The 22963-nt window shown below is 34.7% G+C and overlaps 2 protein-coding genes across 2 annotated transcripts; both read left to right on the top strand.

The window, feature by feature from the left end:
* Nucleotides 1-9843: 9843 nt before the first annotated feature.
* LOC110646009 (COMPASS-like H3K4 histone methylase component WDR5A) lies at nucleotides 9844-12378 on the top strand. Its single transcript, XM_021799292.2, has 2 exons — nucleotides 9844-10661; nucleotides 11837-12378. The coding sequence occupies exons 1-2, from the start codon at nucleotides 9993-9995 to the stop codon at nucleotides 12128-12130; spliced, it is 963 nt and encodes a 320-aa protein (XP_021654984.2). The 5' UTR covers nucleotides 9844-9992; the 3' UTR covers nucleotides 12131-12378.
* A 6095-nt stretch (nucleotides 12379-18473) lies between these two features.
* LOC110646008 (transcription factor bHLH18) lies at nucleotides 18474-21053 on the top strand. The gene is made up of 5 exons (XM_021799291.2): nucleotides 18474-18606; nucleotides 19029-19100; nucleotides 19231-19857; nucleotides 19973-20344; nucleotides 20471-21053. The coding sequence occupies exons 2-5, from the start codon at nucleotides 19065-19067 to the stop codon at nucleotides 20543-20545; spliced, it is 1110 nt and encodes a 369-aa protein (XP_021654983.2). The 5' UTR covers nucleotides 18474-18606; nucleotides 19029-19064; the 3' UTR covers nucleotides 20546-21053.
* The last annotated feature ends 1910 nt before the right edge of the window (nucleotides 21054-22963 follow it).

Below are 22963 nucleotides of genomic sequence, written 5' to 3'. Positions count from 1 at the left end.
TGCTGTTACATGGCACTTACCATATGTTACATGGCACTTACCATATTGAATTTAATTTCTTTATAACTAATCGTTATTGCCATTTATATTAGTTATTTAATTTTTTTTAATTTTTAAATTATTACTTCAATTTTTTAATTTAAATAATTATTTTATTTATCAATTAATTACCAAAACTCAAGGTTATAATAATTAGATTTACATTAAACTAACTAAAGAAATGCTTTTTGAGGTTTTTACACAAAAATTGAAGAAATAATTAGATAATTTTGTTTTTATTAAAATAATTAATAATTGACTAAAGTATAATTGAAATGTAGAAAATTAACAAAAAAAAAAGAGATAAATGCATTGAAAATTAAAAAAAAAAGCAATGAGTCAGAGAGAGTATATATTATTTTTTGTTTGTCAAATATATAATTAATAATATTTTTTAAATATTTATTGTAACATCCCTAATTTTCAAATAATTATTATATATATATATATATATATATATATATATATATATATATATATATATATATATATTAATATATTATAACCCTGGTATTGTGGACTTCGCATATGTACTCTCATTTCGTAAAAATTCAATTGTCGTGGATCTGTAATTTCTGACCGAGCAGATAAGTTACTAGAACCATTTCAGAACCGGGTCAAGATTATAGGCTACCCTACTGTTTTCAAACATTCTGGACATGTTACAGTTGTCAGATTTGGCACAGGTAAACTCGAACTCTACATTACTCAATTTTTGCCTTGTACTGGGTTAGAATAAAATTTATAAAATATTCGTGGATGATAAAAAAATTATGATTCCTATTGCAATAGCCTTATAATATTGTTAAGGACCGCGGGACAGGTTTATAGAATTTTTAAAGTTAGTTTGGATAGTTTTTGAAAAATATTAGTTTTGAAGTCTTATAATTGAGTTGTCTGATGTTGTGATTATTGCTTGGTTTGGAAGGCCCAGGAGGGGCCATATAATGATGATGAGATATGGGTTGAGTTTAGAAGTGTTATTTAAACCATTTTGCAGGTTGGGTAGGTCATAGGTATAGGGGAGACTCTGTCGGATTTTCAGTACAACTTAGGGTGTCTTTGGTCTTTTCTAAATTTTTATTGAGTCAAATATATTAAATAATTGCAATGAAATTATCAGGTGAGCCGAGACAGCCTTCCTCCTCCGCCTAGCCACCGCAGTGACCTCAGTTCAAGTTTGTGAGTAAAATATTAATTTTAATTGTAATTTTGATATTATTATATGTTTAAGAATGCCCATGCATCACTTATAAATATATATCTATGTAGTTAAATACTAGGCACATTTTATATTGCATTCATAATTATTGAAGTGCCATGAATGTTGTTTATGGTAATTTGGAGCAGTGTGTGTGCGTGGCGTGCATGTGGTATGGTATTGGATATGGACAAGACTGGTAGACATGGCTTGAGAGACACTCGCTGGGACCCGGTCCTTCGAAGTAGACACGGTTTGAGAGACACTTGCTGGGACCCCGCATTGGGTTTATTAAGCAAAAGTTCGACTTGAGAGACACTCGCTGGCAGAAGTTGGATTAAGAGGGCTGTATAGGGGATCAACTTCCATATATGTATTGCTTGATAGTGTTGGGTGTGTAAGTGCTCCAAATTACGTTTTTGCTATCATGATATGAAAATTATGATGATGTTGCATTTCACTCCACATGGTGCATTAGCTTTAGATAGTTATAGAGATTATGATTAAAATTGGTATTTTACTCTCTGAGTTGAACGCTCACTCCTATTCATCTATTTTCTAGGCTATAGGAGGATTATTTGTTGTGGCTAACTTGTTATTCTTCTTCGCAGGTCCATTAATAGTATTTAATGTATTTTGTACAATTGAGTTAACTTTTAGACTCCGCATGTGTTAGAAACACTTATTTTTATTTTGGGCCTGTATTATAAAAGCTATGTTGGACTTGTAAAATTATTAACTGTATGCATGATGGGATTAGATGAGGGAGCTGAGCTCCCATTTGAGTTATGATATTTTGATTATATGGAGGGTGAGCTGAGCTCCCCAATTTATTATATATTGTGTTTACAGGTCGGGTGACTTAAAAACTCCCCGTTAAATGGTCCATTTTATGGCCGGACTCTGTTAGGTTGAATTCTTGAAATTGGGCCCAAATGGGCCTTAGAGTTGGGTTAAGGAATAGTTAGGCTTACTACGGGCCTCAGGGGCTTTAGGCTGGCCCAGGTCCTAGTGACAGTCTGGCCCATAGGTTGGGTCGTGACACAAGTAGTATCAGAGCTTAGGCTTTAGATTCATGGGAAAGTGTGCACCTAGAGTTATCACATGCGGAGTATAGGATTCCGTTTCGTCTTTTTTCTGTAATTCTTCGTTTCTAGATTCTGCGTTATTCCTCGATTAATATAAAAGTGCTTCAGTTTAGCACCTCAGTTTTGTGAAGTACATAGAAGTGTGAAATAGAGTTAGCAGACATGTTGAGTTCTGCCATGGAAATACGTTCTCCAAGAAACACTATATTTCTATCAGTATGGGTCTAAGTGTTGTGCCTATCTGGTGCTGGGCATGAGTACATAAAGGTGAGTTTTGATAGTATAATTGCACTAGATAAGGGTGAGGATACCATTGCTGGCGATCGTCAGTGAATGACCCAATCAGAGTAAGTTTATGATAATAGTAGATTCAAGAGAGATAAGAGATTAAGAGACCTAGTCTTGCAGGACGTATTGTGGTAACTATACAATATTCTTGATGTCTGCTCTGTAAGCTGCAGATTACAGTACCGATATGAGATTATTGTGTATAGCTGCGTGCATCCCCGTGGTGTTCCATAATGAGGGTGTTTGCGGATGGCCTCTGTTTTGGTATAATTATGCCAGAATAGAGTTCTATATCTGCAGAGGAGTTGGGAACTCCTGGTTAGGGATCTAGAGCTAGAATATCGAAAGGTCACAGTTGGGTGATAACTAGAGTCAATAACTCAGTTACCCTAGCATGAGCTTGAGTTACATCAAGAGTTGCCATCAGACCAGAGGTTGCAGATTAGTTGCAAAGTAAAGGTGATATCTATAGAGTGAGACCATCTGGTCTTTGGTATGAAATTTTGGATGGTTTTTGCAGTATGACAGACGTTTTGCTTAGAGCCTAGTGAGAATAGTATATCTTGTGTGTATCAGCAAGGTGTAAAGTACAACCCTACTACCTAAGGAAGGTTGGAACTATGAATTAATGATTTACAGAGCTATGATATGATAAGAGAGTCATTAATTTGACATGGTTTTGGCAAGGTGGTAAATGTAATACCTTTGTTACAGTAAGTTAGGGTATAGTCCTATCTTTTCAGAAGGGATCAAAGGTTATTACTGATAATGATGACTTATGGAGTAGTGTCCCAGATGGGATTGTAACGTGAGATAGAGAGTTGTTAGCTCAGGTGTTCTGGAGAGGGTACAAGTTCCATGTAGGAATTATAAGATGTAAGATCAAGATGTATGTAAGCCTTTAAATTGAATGACGGGTTTGGATACCTAGTATTTTAAGTTTCAGCTAATTAAATGGATATGAAAAATTAAAGTTGCTACAGATCCTCTCCCTAAGGTAGTAGGGGGTAGTATGTAGTCCAAAAGGGTAAGAATAGAGATCATGCAGGAAAAGTATGACTGCTATTCTCTAAGTTCATCCTTAGCTTCTTAATGCTTAAGACTAAAGTATACTCCAAATAAAGTAAAAGAAAAATGACAAAAGTTAGCATCGAATATGTATATATATATATATATATATATATATATATATATATATATATATATAGAGTGCGGTTCAAATGCAATAGGAGAGATAGCCTGAATGCCAGTAGAAGTCTAGCTAGGATAGTTAGAGGATCAATTATGAGTAACATTGAGGTATAGATGACGTGGTAGGGATAGTGAAAAGGTATAAGTTTCAAATATGACAATCAGGTTCAAAAAGAAAATAGAGCTAAAGGATGGAAGAGTGAAAGTTCGGATTTGGGTAAGATAAAAAAAGTTGGTTAAAAAATAAATTGGAAAAACAGATTAGGATAAGATTAGGAAGAATAGAGCCAAAATACCGAGGAGGTGAATGTGGTTTTAGGAAGGGTAAACGAGATAAACAAAAAAAAAAAAGGATAGAGAGCGTAGAAAATGATGGCATTAGGAAGAACATTATTAAGTTATGGAATCCAAAAGCACAAGACTTAGAGTAGGTCATAATTGATGTAGTGTTAGGAGCCTGAGCCTAAAGCTTAGAGTTACAGGATCTGGATTAGACCTTATCTGTTTTCTACCCCCAATAACATAAGAACCCTTTTGGTTATTGATAGTATAATAGAAAATAGGTGAGGTGTGCGACCAAAGTAGATAGTAACTATTGAGCGTGCTATGGTAACTTGAATTGTATTGTCAGATAAAAAAGCAAGATTAGTAGGAGTAAGTTGGATAAAAGTCAACATAAGGGATATAAATATGCAAGATGAGGGATAATGTCACAAAGGCTTTATATTAAAATTTAGAGTGGTGAGACCTAGAGTCAAAAATTGGAGTTAGACATATATTTTCAGTGTGATCGATAGAATAATTATGTAAAAAAAAAGAGTAATAATAATAAATAAATAAATAAATAATAGTATGATAATATATAGCAGAACGCTAATAACGGTCAGAATAGGACAAGATAGGTATAGGTGTAATTATAAGATATTGAGAAGTACATGGATTAGAGGAGTGATTGTTGGTAAGATTGGAGTAGATCTGAAAGAATCTGTGAGTGCTTTTATCATCTAGAATATAACTAAGTATAAGGAGCATTGGACAAATAATTATAAGTATGGAAGATAAATGGAGAGTAAAAAGGAAATAGTAAATTCTAAGATGATATGTCAGGCAGGACAACAGTATAACAAATGGTAGATACAACTAATATCTTATAATAATGCAAAATAATTACAAAGAAATAATGAAACTAAAAAGGGAGACTAAGGGGTATGAGCTAAATCTTGTTTATCAAACAATGGTATACCATAAATGGTGGGAGAACATTTCTTCTTCTTTTCAAATTAGCTCGTGTTTCGATTCTAGGAGATTATGTTAAGAAGAGAGGTCGTGTCAAAGTGACCCAATTAATTGAAAATTTGATGGGCGTTAGTACATATCCAATCTTTTGAGGCGAAAATGACGATAATGGTGTACCTAATATTAAGTATGAAAGAATGATCAGAGAGGTGACAAGAGTTAAATCAAGCTAGTTACTAGGGCTTACAACCCTTTTGAATTATAAGTTGGAGGAAGTGCTATTTGCTAATGAGTTACAGCGAATAAAATTATTGCTAATGGGAAAAGTTGAGGCTGAAGTTTGGAAAGCTATGGGCAGTATATGTGATTATATTAAAGAGAATGAACACGTGAAGCATCTTATTCAGAATTAAAGCATGGCACATATTTCCCACAGCCATGTTAGTTCAGATGGAACTTATAATTTCTAGGGCTCCTATCCATCCAGGATGAGCAATTTCCTACTAAGGCTGGTAGGGAATGATAATGTTCTAATAGGTAAGTTGGGAAAGGGGATACAAAAAGGATTTTTTATGGTTAATTACAAGTGTTATGTAATGTGAAGAATGTGCTGGTAGGAGTCAATCGTAAAGTTAGAAATCTCGAAGTAATAGAACTAGCAATCAAGTTAAGACTAAAGAAAAAAAAAAGAAAGTTAAAGTTGATGATGGAATGGACATCCTTGAAGGAAAAGGTGTAAGGGTGAGATAGGACTAAGATTAAGGAATAAGTACAGCATGTTGAAAAGATATCAATGATAGCAAAAATAGGAAAAGAAAGTGGATAAGATCCAAAGGATAGGAAGAAAGCTTGGTAGAGCTAGTTATAATGATGAGGATAAGAAGGAATAGGTATGCTAGGAACACACTAAGAGATGTTTGAAACAAGTTATTATGAGATGATGGATTAAAGGAGTAGTAGAGCCTCAATCTGAGTGCCAATGTGTCAGAAGTAGGCCACATACTAAGAAGCTTTAAGAAGAAGTCTAGATATTTCTATTCCAAAGAAGGAGTGGGAAACGATAAAGTTGCATTAACTTAGTTGTCAGGGAATACAAATATATTTGTCTTATAAGAGAAGAGACTCAGTTCACTTTTCAATATTGATAAGTGGTGTAGGGTACGCTTGACACTTGGATGGAGCTCTACATAACTAGTTACATAAGATGGACAAGAGCTGGTTTAAGGACCTTAGTAATGACACAAAAGAGATTGAAATTTTGAAGTATCATGGGAGTGAGAAGATTTATAAGTATTGACCATTGAGGTCATAGAATAAGTAAAGGTTTCAAACAAGATGTATATGATAGGTGCTACAGGAAAGCGTTTCATAGGATACTATAAATTAAGGAACATAAGTAATGTTTTTGGGAAACAGAGATTATTGAAATAAAGGAATGAGGACTGAAGTCACAAAGAGACACGTTAGGGCGTAATAAAAGTGAGGTAAGTACCAAAGTTGATTAAAGTTATCAGATATCAAGTCGAGAGTAGTGGAGTTATAATAGTACTAGAGATGACAAAAAAAAAAGAGAGGGGTAAACGAGTAGTCAGATGTGATGGTTTAGACTCAGAAGGAGGATGGTAGCTGACATACTACGACAAGGGCAGATAGACATGAAAATTTTTAACCATCCATGCAGATCCAAGGTGGAAAGATGTAAAATTTACAATAGGTGACCGTGTTCTTGAAGGTTTCTCCTATAAAAAGGGTTATGAGATTTGAAAAGAAAAGACAAATTGGCACTCCATTATATAAGACCTTTTAAGATCATGGACAGAGTGGGAGCAGTTGCCTATTAGTTAGAGTTGCCATCAAACCTTTCTCATGTCCACCCAATATTCCATATTTTCATGCTTAGAAAGTATGTTTCCGATCCTTCTCATATGCTGCGACCAGACACAGTGGAGTTAAATGAGAATTTGATCTTTAAGGAGTAACTAGTAGCCATAGTAGACTATCAGATGAGACAAATTTGGTCAAGGCAAATCCCTATGGTTAGTCCTGTGGAGGAGTTAATCTATGGAAGAATGCACTTGGAAGTTAGAGCGGGATATGCACAGTAAGTACTCATAAGTTTAATATGCAACTATGTGTCATTGTTCTGCCTTGTGTAAAATTCGAGGATGGATTTTCTATAAGGAGGGAAGATTGTAACATCCCTAATTTGTAAATAATTATATATATATATATATATATATATATATATATATATATATATATATATATTTTTTTTTTTTTTTATTCTAACCCTAGTATTGTGGACTTCGCGTATGTTCTTTTATTTCATGGAAATTCAATCATCGCTCGGATCTGCAATTTCAGGCCGAGCAGATAAGCTGCTGGAACCATTTCAGAACCGGGTCAAGATTATAGGCTACCCCACTGTATTCAGACGTTCTGAACATGTTCCAGTTGTCAGATTTGGTATAGGTAAACTTGAACTCTACATTACTCAATTTTTGCCTTGTACAGGGTTAGAATAAAATTTATAAAATATTCATGGATGATAAGAAAATTACTATTCCTATTGCAATAGTCTTATAATATTGTTAAGGACCGCGGGGCAGGTTTATAGAATTTTTAAAGTTAGTTTGGATAGTTTTTGAAAAATATTAGTTTTGAAGTCTTATAATTGAGTTGTCTGATGTTGTGATTATTGCTTGGTTTGGAGGGCCCAGGAGGGGCCATATAATGATGATGAGATATGGGTTAAGTTTAGAAGTGTTATTTGAATAATTTTGTAGGTTGGGTAGGTCATAGGTATAGGGGAGACTCTGTCAGATTTTCAGCACAACCTAGGATATCTTTGGTCTTTTCTAAACTTGTATTGAGTCAAATATATTAAATAATTATAATAAAATTATCAGGTGAGCCGGGACAGCCTTCCTCCTCCGCCCAGCCACCGCAGTGACCTTGGTTCAAGTTTGTGAGTAAAATATTAATTTTAATTGTAATTTCGATATTATTATATGTTCAAGCATGCCCATGCATCACTTATAAATATGTATCTATGTAGTTAAAGACTAGGCACGTTTATATTGCATTCATAATTATTAAAGTGCCATAGATGTTGTTTGTGGTAATTTGAAGCAGTGTGTGTGCGTGGCGTGCGTGTGGTATGGTATTAGATATGGACAGGACGGGTAGACACGGCTTGAGAGACACTCGCTGGGACTCGGTCCTTCGGGGTAGACATGGCTTAAGAGACACTCGCTGGGACTCTGCATTTGGTTTATTAAGCAAAAGTCTGGCTTGAGAGACACTCGCTGGCAGAGGTTGGATTAAGAGGGTTGTATAGAGGATCAACTCCTATATATATATTGCTTGACAGTGTTGGGTGTGTGAGTGCTCCAAATTACCTTTTGTTGTTATGATATGAAAATTATGACGTTGTTGCATTTCACTCCACAGGGTGCATTAGCTTTAGATAGTTATAGAGATTATGATTAAAATTGGTATTTTACTCTCTAAGTTGAACGCTCACTCCTGTTCATATATTTTTTCAGGCTACAGGAGGATTATTTGTTGTGGCTAATCTGCTCTTCTTCTTCGCAGGTCCATTAATAGTATTTAATGTATTTTATATAATTGAGTTAAATTTTAGACTCCGCATGTGTTAGAAGCACTTATTTTTTATTTTGAGCCTGTATTATAAAAGTAATGTTGGACTTGTAAAATTATTAACTATATGCATGATGGGAATGGATGAGGGAGCTGAGCTCCCATTTGAGGTATGACATTTTGATTATGTGGAGGGTGAACTGAGCTCTCCAATTTATTATATATTGTGTTTACAGGTCGGGCGAGTCAAAAACTCCTCGTTAAATGGTTCATTTTATGGCCGAACTGTAATGGCCCGGCCCACTAGTGATATTGTGCGCTCTGGGCCGAAGCCCTCACGGTTTTAAAACGCGTCACTAGGAATTACGAACCGTCAACTTATAAACCCAATATTTCTCCCGTGTTTTGCCGATGTGGGATTCGCCTAGGGTGTTACAATCCACCCCCCCCCCCTTATGGGACTCAGCGTCCTCGCTGAGGTTTGCCCCACCATCGCTCAAGGTTGCACGCGGAGCGGCTCTGATACCACAAATGTAATGGCCCAGCCCACTAGTGATATTGTCCGCTCTGGATCGAAGCCCTCACGATTTTAAAACGCATCACTAGGAATTACGAACCGTCAACTTATAAACCCAGCATCTCTCCTGTGTTTTGCCGATGTGGGATTTGCCTAGGGTGTTACACGGACTCTGTCCGGTTGAATTCTTGAAATTGAGCCCAAATGGGCCTTAGAGTTGGGTTGAAAAATAGTTAGGCTTACTATAGGTTTCGGGGGTTTTAGACTAGCCCAGGTCCTAGTGTCGGTCCGACCCATAGATTGGGTCATGACATTTAAGCATATATTTCATAATATTTATATATTTTTATCATATATATTTCTTTTATTTTTATAATTCTTTAATACACTTTATCGAATATTATATATTAACTTTAAATGATTGATAAATAGATTTTTATTAATATAAATTTTTTTATAATAAACAGACTGAAATAGATTTTTATTAATATATTTAATCATTTTTTATAAAATTAATTTAAGAATAATTGATAATTTAATTTAAAATGAAATAATTAAATAAAATTAAAAATTTACAATTTGTTACTTATTATAATCAAAAAAAATATTACATTTAAAAGGTGCTTCACTTTTATATATTAAAATTATTTTTAGCGACGGATAAAGTCACAATTAATTCTCATGAGAATGATATACAGTTGAGAGGTTTGTCCGTAATCTCGTCTCACGCCATCTCTCTCTGAGGACTGAGCAGTGAGCCTACATAAAACCCGCACCGCAAACCGCTCTAAAACCTAAAATCCGCTCAAATCAACTAAAATCTGAAACAATGTCCACTGCAGACCCAGTCGAATCCTTCAAACCCTACCATCTAACCCAAACTCTAACAGGCCACAAGCGTGCTCTCTCCGCCGTCAAATTCTCTTCCGACGGCCGCTTTCTTGCTTCCTCCTCTGCTGACAAAACCCTCAGAACCTACTCCCTCTCCCCCTCCAATCCCCCTACTTCCCCTCTTACACCTCTCCATGAATTTCACGGCCACGAGCAAGGCGTCTCGGATGTTGCGTTCTCTTCCGACTCCCGCTTCCTTGTCTCTGCTTCCGACGACAAGACCATCCGTCTTTGGGACGTCACTACCGGCTCCCAGATCAAAACCCTCCAAGGCCATACCAACTATGTCTTCTGTGTTAACTTTAACCCGCAATCCAATATGATCGTCTCGGGTTCTTTTGATGAGACGGTTAGGATCTGGGATGTGAAAAGTGGCAAGTGTTTGAAGGTGCTTCCGGCTCATTCCGATCCTGTGACAGCTGTGGATTTCAATAGGGACGGGTCGCTGATTGTTTCGAGTAGTTATGATGGGTTGTGTAGGATTTGGGATGCAGGGACTGGGCATTGTATCAAGACTTTGATAGATGACGAGAATCCGCCTGTTTCGTATGTCAAGTTTTCGCCCAATGGCAAGTTTATTCTTGTTGGCACCTTGGATAACACTTTGGTAAGCAGAATTTTATCTCAATTTTTTGTTATTGATTCATTTATTTAGTGAATTTATTTGCTGGAAGTTGGTTCAATAGCTGTTCCTTTTAATTGAATGCCAAAGTTTCAGATTTTTTTTTTAACAGAATAGCCAAGAGCTAAAATTTTGTTGTGAGTTAGAATTGCTCGTGTTGCTTTAAATTTGGAGTGTTGAGCGATTCACTCGTTAAATTTAGCCAGTCTCATTAGTCTGTGTACGCCATTATAGAAATACAGCAGGAAATTAGTTTTTCTGAAGAAAATGGAGTCTCTGAGGGGTTATGCTGTTAGGGCCAATGAGGCATCTTTTCTGAATGCCCTCATGTTATTGGAAATATTAACAATCTCTTATGGTTGCTTCTTCATGATCAGCAGTGGCATTTCTGTCTCCCAAGACAAATATTTGGCCCGCTGAACTCACAATTGTGCGTTTGATTTTTTGTGTTAGTTTGATCACATTTCTGACTTTCTGTTATATGTAATGGAATAACCTTCTGAACTTATAAAGTCTATCTATTTGTAACTCCTACATGGTGTTTCTTTTCTGTACTTATGCTAGAGAACTTGAATTTAAATTAGACATGAATTAAATTTGCACGAGTTAATTTCTTTTGGTGGATTCTTCAATCTTTGTCATTTTTTCCTATCCCAAATAATAGGATGCAGGTAATATAAAGTGTTTTAAACCTTAGATATATGATCTCTCCCCTGACACCCATCTTAATCAGTGCATTTTTTGAACTGATTTCCTGGTTTTATGAAGTTCAGTTTATGAGTTTTGAGTACCATGTAGAAATGCAACTTAGCTACTCTCTGTTAGAGATATTCTCGGTGGTCCATTTGTGGGGCTCTCTCCTAGCACTTACAAGATTTTCTATGAATAATATGCCAGACATAATACTAATTTATTTTCGTTTTATGCTGCTTTCTATTGTTTGCTTAAGTTGTTTTTGCATATGCAAGTCGGTTCTTCCATTCATTGGATATTTGGGATACAAGGGAGAATAACCAAAACATAGATAGTTTTATTTGATAGCTCATTCCTTGTTAAGATCATTCATCTAGTTTTATGTTTGATTGTCTAGTTTCTCTTCTTTAGTGTTTGTTGGTTTTTTGAATGGTGACCGTATCTGGACTTTTGTTTTATGTCTGCAGAGGCTTTGGAATTTCTCAACAGGGAAATTTCTGAAGACATACACTGGACATACTAATTCGAAATTCTGCATTGCATCCACCTTTTCTATAACAAATGGGAAGTACATTGTCAGTGGTTCTGAAGATAATTGTGTATATTTGTGGGAACTTCAAACCAGGAAAGTAGTTCAAAAATTGGAAGGTCACACTGACACTGTTATATCAGTAGCATGTCATCCCACCCAGAACATGATTGCATCTGGTGCCCTTGGGAATGACAAGAGTGTGAGGATCTGGACTCAGGAAAGGGAATGATTAATTTTCTGGTGGTAGTTCTGAAACATGATTTCACCTGTGCATAGATTTTGACCATGAAGGAAGAACTATTCGCTTTTGGCTGAAGCTTCTGCCTTTTGTCCAGACCCATGTTATTTCTACATGAGATAAGTTTATGGTCCCTGTTCTATTGCCTTGTAGCTTCTTTAAATTATTTCTGCCTGGTTGTGATGTACTCTAGAACTTGTGACTTTTGAGCTAATGGTAAAATGGGATTTTTATCATCATTTTGATACTAGATGAGTATAGTCTTCTCTTCCTCGTGTGCTCTCTCCATCTTCGCTGTGCTTGGCTGCTATTTGCAGCATTTTTTTTGATAGGTCTGTTCTGTATGAACTGCAAGGTGAAGGTAAGCAAACTAGCATGCAAGGTTTGGGCAATGGGCGGTAATGTTTAAGATGTCTTGTATGTCATAAGTTATAAATCCATCATGTTACATCTCTTCTCAATGGGGCATAAAACTATAACCAGTTCATTTACGAGAGTCTTTGAATAGAAAACATATGCGGGGCCGAGTCAGGAACCTAACAAAAATATTATAAACCAGCAACTTTTAATTATAGATCTCCAGCACTTAAATTCTGTCCGCCAGTAGAATCCGGCTCAGCATTGCTTGCTTAGATCTTTTAGAATTTGAGACTTAGGTACGTTCTCGATCCTGAGAGAACTTGAGAAGTTTGGTTGGAAGTTCTTAATGTTTTTGGTAATCCCATATATGTATAGGTTATGAAAAAGTAAGACATTTTTTTACACAAATAATTTACTTGTGGGAAGAAATAATTTATTTTCTGATGTTTGGCTACACGGTAAAAAATCAGCTGAAAAATATTTTATAATTTCGGTGCACATTAATAATAATAATAATAATAATTGTTAACTACTAAAGTCAAGTCACATTAGGATTTGAAGGGATGATCGATAAATGAGATTGCAAACTGAGCTTTAGAAAGAAATTACTACGGAGTATGGTAAGATCAAACATAAAGATGAAGAAAAAGGTTAAACTCTTTCTTTTTTATTTTTTGGGAAAAGGAGATGCATTCATTCAAGAGAAAGATTACAGGCCATCCTCAGCTAACAACTCAAGCAATTATGCAGGAGGATTAGAAACCCACCCCACATTAATAAGACCCAATCTAACAGCACTTGCCATCCAATTAGCACATTTGTTAGCTGGTCTAGAGATACGTACAACTTGAATCAAAGGATAGCTTAATAAAATCTCCTTAATATCATGGATTATAGCCTCTAAGTACCATGGGATAGGACTCGTAGGATTAGAAATTACTCAAATAACTGCCAAGTATCCGTCTCCACAACACAAGGCCAAAGATCCTTGCTGCTTGCATAAGAGATTCCTACACGAACTGCATATCCTTCCGCTGCCGAGGGGGATAGGCTAGGGAAAGATGATGACAAACATCAATTAAGCAACCTTGAGAGTTTCTGATAGTAACCCCGAAATCTGCTGAAGTAGATTGATAGTCATAGGATGCATTGACATTGATTTCAGAGAACTAGCATTAGGTGGAGACCATCTTGAGAGGCTAAGAATAGGAGAACCTTGAGGGATAAGCAAAGAATGCCGTTGTGGAAGAGCTATCTGTCGTAGATCCTCAAATTCATTATAAGCCTTTAAGAGAATATGTGTAGGATTTGGTGTTACTGCATTAACAATAGCTTCATTTCTGGCCTTCCAAATGTGCCTGCAAAGGAGACTTACATACTTTACTTCAAAGAGGTCCGGATAGGCTACACAATTCTGAAGCCAAAACCACCAGTCCTTAAAGGTTACAATACCTCTGTCAGCAGGAAAAATCCCAAAGGAGACCTAAACCACACAGAACGAGAATGACTGCACAAAAAAGAAGGTACCCCACAATTTCATCACCATCATTACAAATCGGACAGAGTGGAGAGGGAGAGCATTGCCGCCTGGGAAGGTTTATTTTGGTAGCAAGAGCATCATCACATGCTCTCCATAGAAAAAGTTTTTATTAGGTGCAACAGGGAGAGAACAGAGCTTTGTCCAAGATGATTCAAGGGAAGCATTGGATCTTGATGGCAAAGCAGTAGATGAGGCTTCAGCTTGAGATTTTTTCAACATGTGGTAAACAGATTTCATTATGGGCTTGCCATGACGAGTAAAGTGCCATGTTCTAGATGCTTCCCGACCAGAACGCCCTAAGGGAATTTTCAGGATTTCCATACACTCCATAGGGTAGAAGAATGCATATAGAGCATTTCTGTCTCATTGAATAAAAGCTGAGTCTGTGAGATCAGCAACATACAGAATATGGCTATCAGGAGGGCTTGGCTAGCAATCCTAAAGTTTGGCAATGTAGGAACCCACGGTTCTGTCCAAACATTCACAAAGGTTGGATCAGTCACATTCCATCGCAATTCCATTTTAAGAGTTTCCATGCCAATCATAAGGCTCTTCCATCCGCACGACGGTTAGCTACGACCTTGAGCTTTTAGGAAATCTGTATGTGGGAAATAAATGCCCTTAAGAATTCTGGAGCGGAGCAAATTTGGATACTGGATTATTCTCCATGCCTGTTTAGCTAACAAAACATCGTTAAAAGGATTCAAATCCTTGAAACCAATGCCACCTTCTTTTTTACACCAAGTCAACTTGCTCCAACGCTGCCAATGGATATTAGACTTATCCCATGAATTTCTCCACCAAAATTTGGCTCAAAGTTAGTGAATTTCTTGGATAAAGCCGTTTGGAAGTTTAAAAACCCCATCACATACGTTGGAATTGCTTGCACCACAAATCAATGTTTCTCGACCAACTTGTGATAGGAAATGGCATTTCGAACCTTAAAGTTTGCTCAAAATACGATCCCTTTAAAAAAGGTTAAACTCTTGATCTTTACCGTAAAAAATTCGACAATACTATTATCTTTGTTTTTATCTCATTATATATATATATATATATATATATATATATATATATATATATATATATATATATATATATATATATGACATTTTGAATTATTAAATAATATATGAAAATGCTCTCTCCTTCATTTTGCCATTTTGCCCTCCACTTCTCGTTTTAATTACTCTTATTTTCATTCAATCTTTTTTTTTTCCTTCTTAATTTCTCTCTATATTTGATTCTCATTGCCAAAGAACACCGGCAATTATTTCTTGTCAAGAAATATGCTCCCATTAATTTCCATAGATAGGGCTAGTTAAGGAGGAAGGAGTTCCTTTCCCTCTCCTCTTCTCTCCATTCTTTCTTTACTTTTTCTCTACCAAAATACTACTCCAACTTAAGTATTAGAGGATCCTCACCGGAGACCTCTCAGGTGGTTCTCTTACCGTTTTCTCTTTGAATGCAGGTCCATACAGTTAAGACACGAAAATAAAACCTTACCAATGAAGCAACAGTTTCTGGCTTCATTAAGTGAAGGGAGGAAAACATATATTAATCTATTGATCATTTAATTGCATTTTCTTTCTTATAGCTGACCATAGCTTCAATGTCCACTTCAAACTTTCTTCTATGTTGGAGCAATTAAAATCGGCTCTTGCTTTAGATCACTTGGACTTAGCTACTTGTTTATATCAAAATTTAACTATGAATTGGCAGTAATCATCATGTTTTGGATTCTATTGGTTAAAAATGAGATTAGGCTGCGAGTTGAGTCTTTAATTAGTTAGAAAGAAGAAAATTAAAAGGAAAAAAAGAAATAAGTTTGGTTGCTGTGTTTGAGCAGATTGCATATGTAGTGATCTTGTTGGGCGATGCCCAACCAAATTGCAAGAATTCAGCAGAGACCAAAATGGCTATAAATTAAAATGCAAAACATTACATGCTTGGAAGTCTTAAACGAATAACAAGTGAATGCAAAACATTACATGCTTGGAAGTCTTAAACGAATAACAAGTGGTTGCTTGTCCTAAATAATCGAACAACAACATTTGGTGCTCCATTCGTGCGGATTAAAAACCTTAATTTTATAAGTTCCCATCCCACGTTACCACAAGTATTGGTGCCCAAACATTATAATATAATAATTAAATCATATATATCTATATATAAGATGAATATTAAATTATCAAAATAATGATGATTAATTTTACATTACGGCTCAATTGGAACAAATTTTAACAGCTGCACATGATAATTAAATTTGCTTATTTATCACTATTTCACAATTAACAATAGTAACCCAATTTAAGGCCTGTTTGATATTATTATCAAAATTATTATTGAGAAAATCACTTTTTTAAATAAACGAGTAAGAAAGTATTAAAAAAATAATTTAAAATTAAATTTGATAAGTTTTATTTATAAGAATACTAAAATAACAAAACAGTTTTTTTTTCAAACTAATTTTTTCAACAACATTTAAAATGATGCTTTTATTCAGAAAAACAGTTTTGGCCCTCCAAACACAATGCCAAGTAGGCACTTAATAAGCATGAGTAGTTTTTATACGCTTTTTTTTTTTTTTGGTTTCATAACAAATTTTAATTTAGTTTTAGGATTTTAATAGTGATTAAGAAAGTTCCAATGATGCCTTCTAGAGATAATGGATTGTCATTTGTTGCCATTAGTTTGAACAGCAAGATTTAAGGTGTTGATTTTATTGGAATTAAAAATGCCCTTTGAAGATTATGGGAATCTTGTTGGTTATGGCTGTATTAATCTAAATAAGTTCTCACTTATAAATTATCTTCAAATTTTATATATATAGGTTTATTTTATAAATATGCATACATATAATTTTTTAATCAATAAAATAGAATAGTTTTCCTAGCAAATTGGAGAAGTAATTAATGATAATATTCAGTCTAATTAAAAGGAATATTTCTGTATCCGATGTGAAATTTTAAATTATTGTATCTTTGTACACAAATTTCCTTAGGAAATGATAAAAGAGGATTGCTTAAAAGAATACTTAATACATTAGAGATTAATTGATTAGGGTAGACTCAGTCTGCTTTTAAGGAGATTAAAATGGTTTTGTTTAGGATGAATCGTTGAGGTAGGAAATGGATTGGGTTAATTTGGTGGATTTTGATTATTAATGTTTCAATTATTCTGGATTGTAGTCAGATTGGGAAATAAAAATAAATATACATATAAATTGATCAATTCAAAATTTATATAAGGGTTATGATCATTAATTTTGTTTACTTGTAAAGATAGAAATAAAATTATTTTTAAATTTGAATGACATAAATAATATAAAGTTAAATAAGAGGAAAGGTAAAGGAAAAAATTTATATTGTACCCATAAAAAGAGAGAGAGTAAAATATAAATTAAAAAAATACATGAGATTGTATAATTTGAAATTATTAGATTGATTTATATATAATTTTTGAAAAATAGTTATATAAAAATTCAAATAATTAATTTTTAATTAAAATTTTTATAATTTAATGATAACTAAATAATTTTGATATTTTCATTAAAATTATAATAAATAAATTATAAATTATTAAATATGAATAAAAATTTTGAGGGGACCGTTAACAAAAAATAATTAAAATCTATTACCTTGACTTAGAAAAAAATCGCCAATTTCACACTAGGATGTAGTTGGCTAGTGATGGACCGACCATCACAAATTGTCTTGACCTAATGAAATATTTTATTTAGGAAACTACTCTTGCTTATATTTTTATCTATTTTTTTATAATAAAATTATTTTCATTTATATTTTTCAGTGTATTTATTAAATCGATTGGAGTATGAAAAATAAGAACTGTTAGTCTAATTTCGTCACTAATAAAAAAACAATGGCGATGATGAGTGGCGACTCAGCCTTGGTGCCTACATACACAAGAACAATAAATAATCTACCAAAAATAAAAGAAATTACAGGGACTGATGTAAATAAAAAAATAGAAGCCAGATTGTAAGTGATCCATTGGAAACCATAAACGAGGAATGATGGGTAGATCTCACCTGATTTAAACTAAGGTGACGAATGATGATTGGCCCTCTCTATTATATATAGGATGTCTTAGGAAAGTAATTGAAAATAACACCCAAAAATAATTAATTAAATGCATTGAATATTACCAATAAGGATATGAAATGAAGCTTCACATCAACAGGCCAAAGTATTTAATTGAGACTAGAAGACAATGCAATAATTATTGGTTTATTGGCGTTTTAGAGTTGGCAGACTTGGAAAGGAAATATAATCATTGTTTTCTAATTCTTGTGGATTCGAAATCTCAGGCAATATCAAGTTGGTCTTTGTTTAAGATCAAGACTCGATGATTCCACACCTCACGTCAACAAATAAAAAAAGGGAGAGCCAGCCTGCGTTTGAATAGTTGCAGAGGATAAGGACAAAGTTTTCACTCGTGGGTAGGAGAGGAATTCATGGGTGACACACAACTATAAGACCTAAAGCCTGCATCTTCTTTTAGGACACTTGAGAAACAATAGCTTAGTTGCACTTTGCAATAACAGGTAAGCTTAATTTCAACTATCTCTTCTCTTCTAGCAGCTAGAGCTATGGGGGTTTTAGAAGCATTCATCTTCTTTACTTTTGCTTTTCAAGACTTTAAACATTAAATTTATGGTTCAATAGATCACAGAGTTCTAATTAGATTTTTATTTCTTGTTTCTCAAACCCTTTAGAATTCACATCTTTATTATTCATCAATAGAATTGAAGTTTTTAGGATCTTTTGTTATTAGTTAGTCTAAAATCTGATTTTTGGTAGAAATCTTTATTTCCTCTTCCCTCTTAAATGTTCGGATACATACAAGATTTGTCTTTTCTTTTTAAGCCAAATTCTTGGAACCTTAATTAGGGCTTAGTTAATTATCAAAAATTCTATATTGTATTAGGGTTTGATTCATCTAAACCTTTGTCTTTACAATACACAGCTTCTACTCCTACTGTTCTTGAAGAAGCCTGCCCTAATGGATATAGCGTCAGATAGATGGTTTACCGAGCAGGTATACATGGAATATGGTTATTTCGCAATATTGAAAGTTTTATTCTTAACCCAGCTTCAACTTCTTACAAAGAATCAAGAATCTTATTAAAAACTTGTATTTTCTGATAATAATTCTTGATTATTTACAGGATTTGGATGATTACAACTTGATCCATGAATACCATATCAACTCTCTTGCAGAGTTGACCACACAAAACATGGCAACTGCACCGGGAGAAAACCTCCAGCGATCTTTCTCTTCAGAGAGCTACTCCTCCTACCCTCCTTTCAACAGCAAATACACCATCACTGCCAAAACTGCAACTTTAAGCAGTTCCTCTATTGAAACATCTCAAACCAGCTCTGAGAGACCCAGTAAACTGCAAAAGACCAACAGCTGGAACACCAGCATGATCACCACGGAGTACCTCTCTCCAAAACCTTCGTCTATTACCCCTCAAATCCTTTTTTTTGAGTCCTCACCTGCGAATTCCCAGCTGTGTTTCTCGACTTTGAACTCAACTACCGTGAAGCCTAAGGACGAGGCTGCATCTCCAAGAAATATGCATTTCCAACCTTTGATTTCGAAGGCCGCCCCTTTTGAAAACCAAAATTACGAAATAAAGGCCAGCCAAAGAACTACTAATAAGAGGCCTTATTCGATAGCCAAAACTCCTTCACATGCTCAAGATCACATTCTGGCTGAGAGAAAGCGGAGAGAAAAGCTTAGCCAGCGTTTCATAGCTCTTTCAGCCATTGTTCCAGGCCTAAAGAAGGTACTCTGTTCTTCTTCTTCTTCTTCAAATACAGGCTATATTCCTTCTTTCTTTGTACATTTTTAGAAGGTGCAATCCCCCTTTTTGAACTATTTCTAATGTTTTTCATATACAGATGGACAAAGCTTCTGTCCTTGGAGATGCTATCAATTATGTCAAACAACTTCAAGAACGAGTGAAAGTACTCGAGGAACAGACCAAGAAGAGAACTGTGGAATCATTTGTTCTGGTGAAGAAGTCTCAGCTTTCTGCTGACGATGACTCTTCTTCATGTGATGAGAATTCCGATGGTGGCTCCGATTCAGCACTTCCGGAGATTGAAGCAAGAGTTTCAGAAAAGGACGTACTGATTCGAATCCACTGCGATAAACAACATGGAGTTGTTCCAAAAATACTAAATGAAGTAGAGAATCTCAACCTAACTATCATCAACAGCAGTGTTTTGCCCTTTGGGAATTGCACCCTTGACATTACCATTATCGCTCAGGTAATTTAACTTTAATGTCTTTTTTTTTTTTGATAGGAAATTTAACTTTAATCTTATATATGAAAGTTTTCGAATTAATCTTGTTTTAGTTGAGTATCCATATAATCAACCTCCATAATAATGCAGATGGAATCTGAATTCTCCATGGCGGTGAAGGATCTGGTGAAAAACCTAGGAGTGGCTTTTTTGAAGTTAATGTAGACGAAATTCAGTTTGTGCATTTCTCGTCTGTACATCCATAGTCAAGAATATTTTGCTAAAGCTAAAACTTTAGTTATCTCCTCTTCTTTTGACCCTTCTAAGAAAGACATAAGCCTGGAAATCTCTCCTCTTCTCTTGCCGTGAGGTTTCATGTTCTGCAGATTTTTCCCCCGTTTTTGTGTGGTTTACTTATTAAACCATGTTGCATTACCCAGAAGTTGTAAAAAGAATCACCACGGCCATAAATTATTAGGGTTTTTAAGTGCTAATGTCTATGTCTATCCCTTCTCTTTTTGCACCTCGTGCTTAATTACTGAGAGAACCCAAATATATTGAAGCTGAAGGGCACTTTCTTTGAGAATTTGATGATTTTTTTTTTTTAAGGGTCTCTGTGTTTCGTGATCTGCAATGCGACCTTTTTTTAGTTTGTTTTCCTCCCAACTTTACCATTGTAAATAACTAGTGAGACTAAATTATATATATAATGTAATAAAAAATCACTTTGCCAGATTATCCTTTGTCATTAATTCTCATTATTTCTCTGCAATATGCTTAATGTAAATTTTGATTTACTTGGCTGGCTAGCTAGCTTCATGTAGATCCAGCAAGACCGTGATTGATGCACGAGTGCTATTGACTTATATATATATATATATATATATATATATATATATATATATATATATATATATATATATATTTGTGGTACGAAGGATTATATTGTTTCAGTTGATCGCTTAGATTTGTGGCAGCTCATCTGCTTTAGCAACTACATGTGCTTCATATCATTTCCTATATTAATATATATATGGTTACCTGGCAACTGGAGGATTCATCATTGAATCAATGCATTGCTTCCAGAGTTATTTCTTCGTCTCTAGTTTTAGTTTAGCTGGCAGCTGTTTCACCGTTGTTTAAAGAAGGTTCTAGTGTTTTGATACAAAATTAATAAAGGGTAATTGTTACCCTTATAATTTTGATATTTAGGTTAAGTTTTTACTTTATTAATATTTATGCAACCTTCTTTAAAAATTGAAATTTATAACATTTAACTCTTAAATTTTTTAACCTTCTATTAAACACATTATTATACTATATTAGAAATATATAAATTTCTCCTAAAAAAGAAATTTTACGAATACACTTATTTGGTGGTCTCTTAATTCTGATGGGATTTTTAGAGTCAAATCACTATGTTTTCTTTCTTTTTCTTTTTTTATTTTTTAAGACGATCATCATCATTCTCTTATTATGTTGTATTTTCTAGCGCTTGGATGGGCATTAATCCTTCTCTTTCTTTGGATGGCTCTTAAAGTAACAACTAAGATGGAAAGAGTACCATGGAATCTTGAAGATAATTTTAATTTCTTACCTCATTTTGTAATAATCAAGTGCAATCCCCAAATTATAGGTGTATTTGGGTATGATCTACTGGTCATGGATAGTATGCCAATATGCTAAATTTTCACCCCCATCTTTTTTTAAGCTAATTATTAGGTACATCAGGAGCACTAAAAAATAGTGCTCATTCTCTCACAGAAAGTGGGTCCTTCCTATCATATAGGAGTTAGTCCTACATTATTGTGAGAGAAGGTATATGTGCACCGGGTACACCTAATAATTCCTCCTCTTTTTAATACAGGTGGAATGCATAATTTGCCCTCTCATTTATTTTATAAATAGTTATTTTACCCCTCAACATAAGATTCATCTTTTTTATCTCTTAAATTTTTAATTTATGAATAATTTAATTCCTAAAATTTTAGTTAGCAAAACGCATGAAGTTGCCTTTCATCGATGAGACTAGAGGACTTCGAAGACCCAAGAGGAATGCAGGCAATGAGGAGTGTCATTTTCAGTGATTCACAGTGGCAAAAGTGACGTAAGGAATGTGTGAGAACCCCCTTTGCTGCGCCCACTCCTCGACAGCCTTCTTCCTCCCTCCCCCCTTCGATTCAAGTTTCTCCAGCCAACGTGCCTTCCGCTGACGAGATCAGAGGACTCTAAAGACCCAGGCATAACACAAGCGACAAGGAGCGGCGTTCTCAATAGCTAACAGTGGGGAGAGTGATGTGAAGAAGCAAATCAATGCACGAACTTCCGATGGCCATTCTAGTGTTGTTCGGCAGCCAAACCTGATGACCACCAGCGTTCGACTCCTCCCTTTTAAGTTTTCATATGTGATCACCCTTACTCAAAATGATGGTCATTTTTGACAAAATGGATGAGAAAGAAACAAAATGATTGGAAATGATACCCATGTCAGCTTTTATGTTCTTATGAATTCATGTGAATATCACATCCATCGACACATCAATTGTAGGGTTAAATTATCCTACAATTTAAAAATTTAAAAGATGCGAAAATTATGCATTTTACTTTTTCATTAGATAATCATGATAAAGTATAACAAGTAAA

The sequence above is a fragment of the Hevea brasiliensis genome, chromosome 7 (assembly GCF_030052815.1).
Source record: "Hevea brasiliensis isolate MT/VB/25A 57/8 chromosome 7, ASM3005281v1, whole genome shotgun sequence".
In the NCBI taxonomy this organism is placed as follows: domain Eukaryota; kingdom Viridiplantae; phylum Streptophyta; class Magnoliopsida; order Malpighiales; family Euphorbiaceae; genus Hevea; species Hevea brasiliensis.
The sequence above is the reverse complement of the archived record's forward strand: the minus strand, read 5'-3'. Positions and strand labels throughout refer to the sequence as shown.

Bases quoted from the DNA above. Each gene is read 5' to 3' on its own strand.
- LOC110646009 (XM_021799292.2), top strand. From the start codon at position 9,993: ATGTCCACTGCAGACCCAGTCGAATCCTTCAAACCCTACCATCTAACC. The intron at 10,662-11,836 runs GTAAGCAGAATT...TTATGTCTGCAG, and splicing joins GCACCTTGGATAACACTTTG to AGGCTTTGGAATTTCTCAAC.
- LOC110646008 (XM_021799291.2), top strand. From the start codon at position 19,065: ATGGATATAGCGTCAGATAGATGGTTTACCGAGCAG. The intron at 19,101-19,230 runs GTATACATGGAA...GATTATTTACAG, and splicing joins ATAGATGGTTTACCGAGCAG to GATTTGGATGATTACAACTT. The intron at 19,858-19,972 runs GTACTCTGTTCT...TTTCATATACAG, and splicing joins TTGTTCCAGGCCTAAAGAAG to ATGGACAAAGCTTCTGTCCT.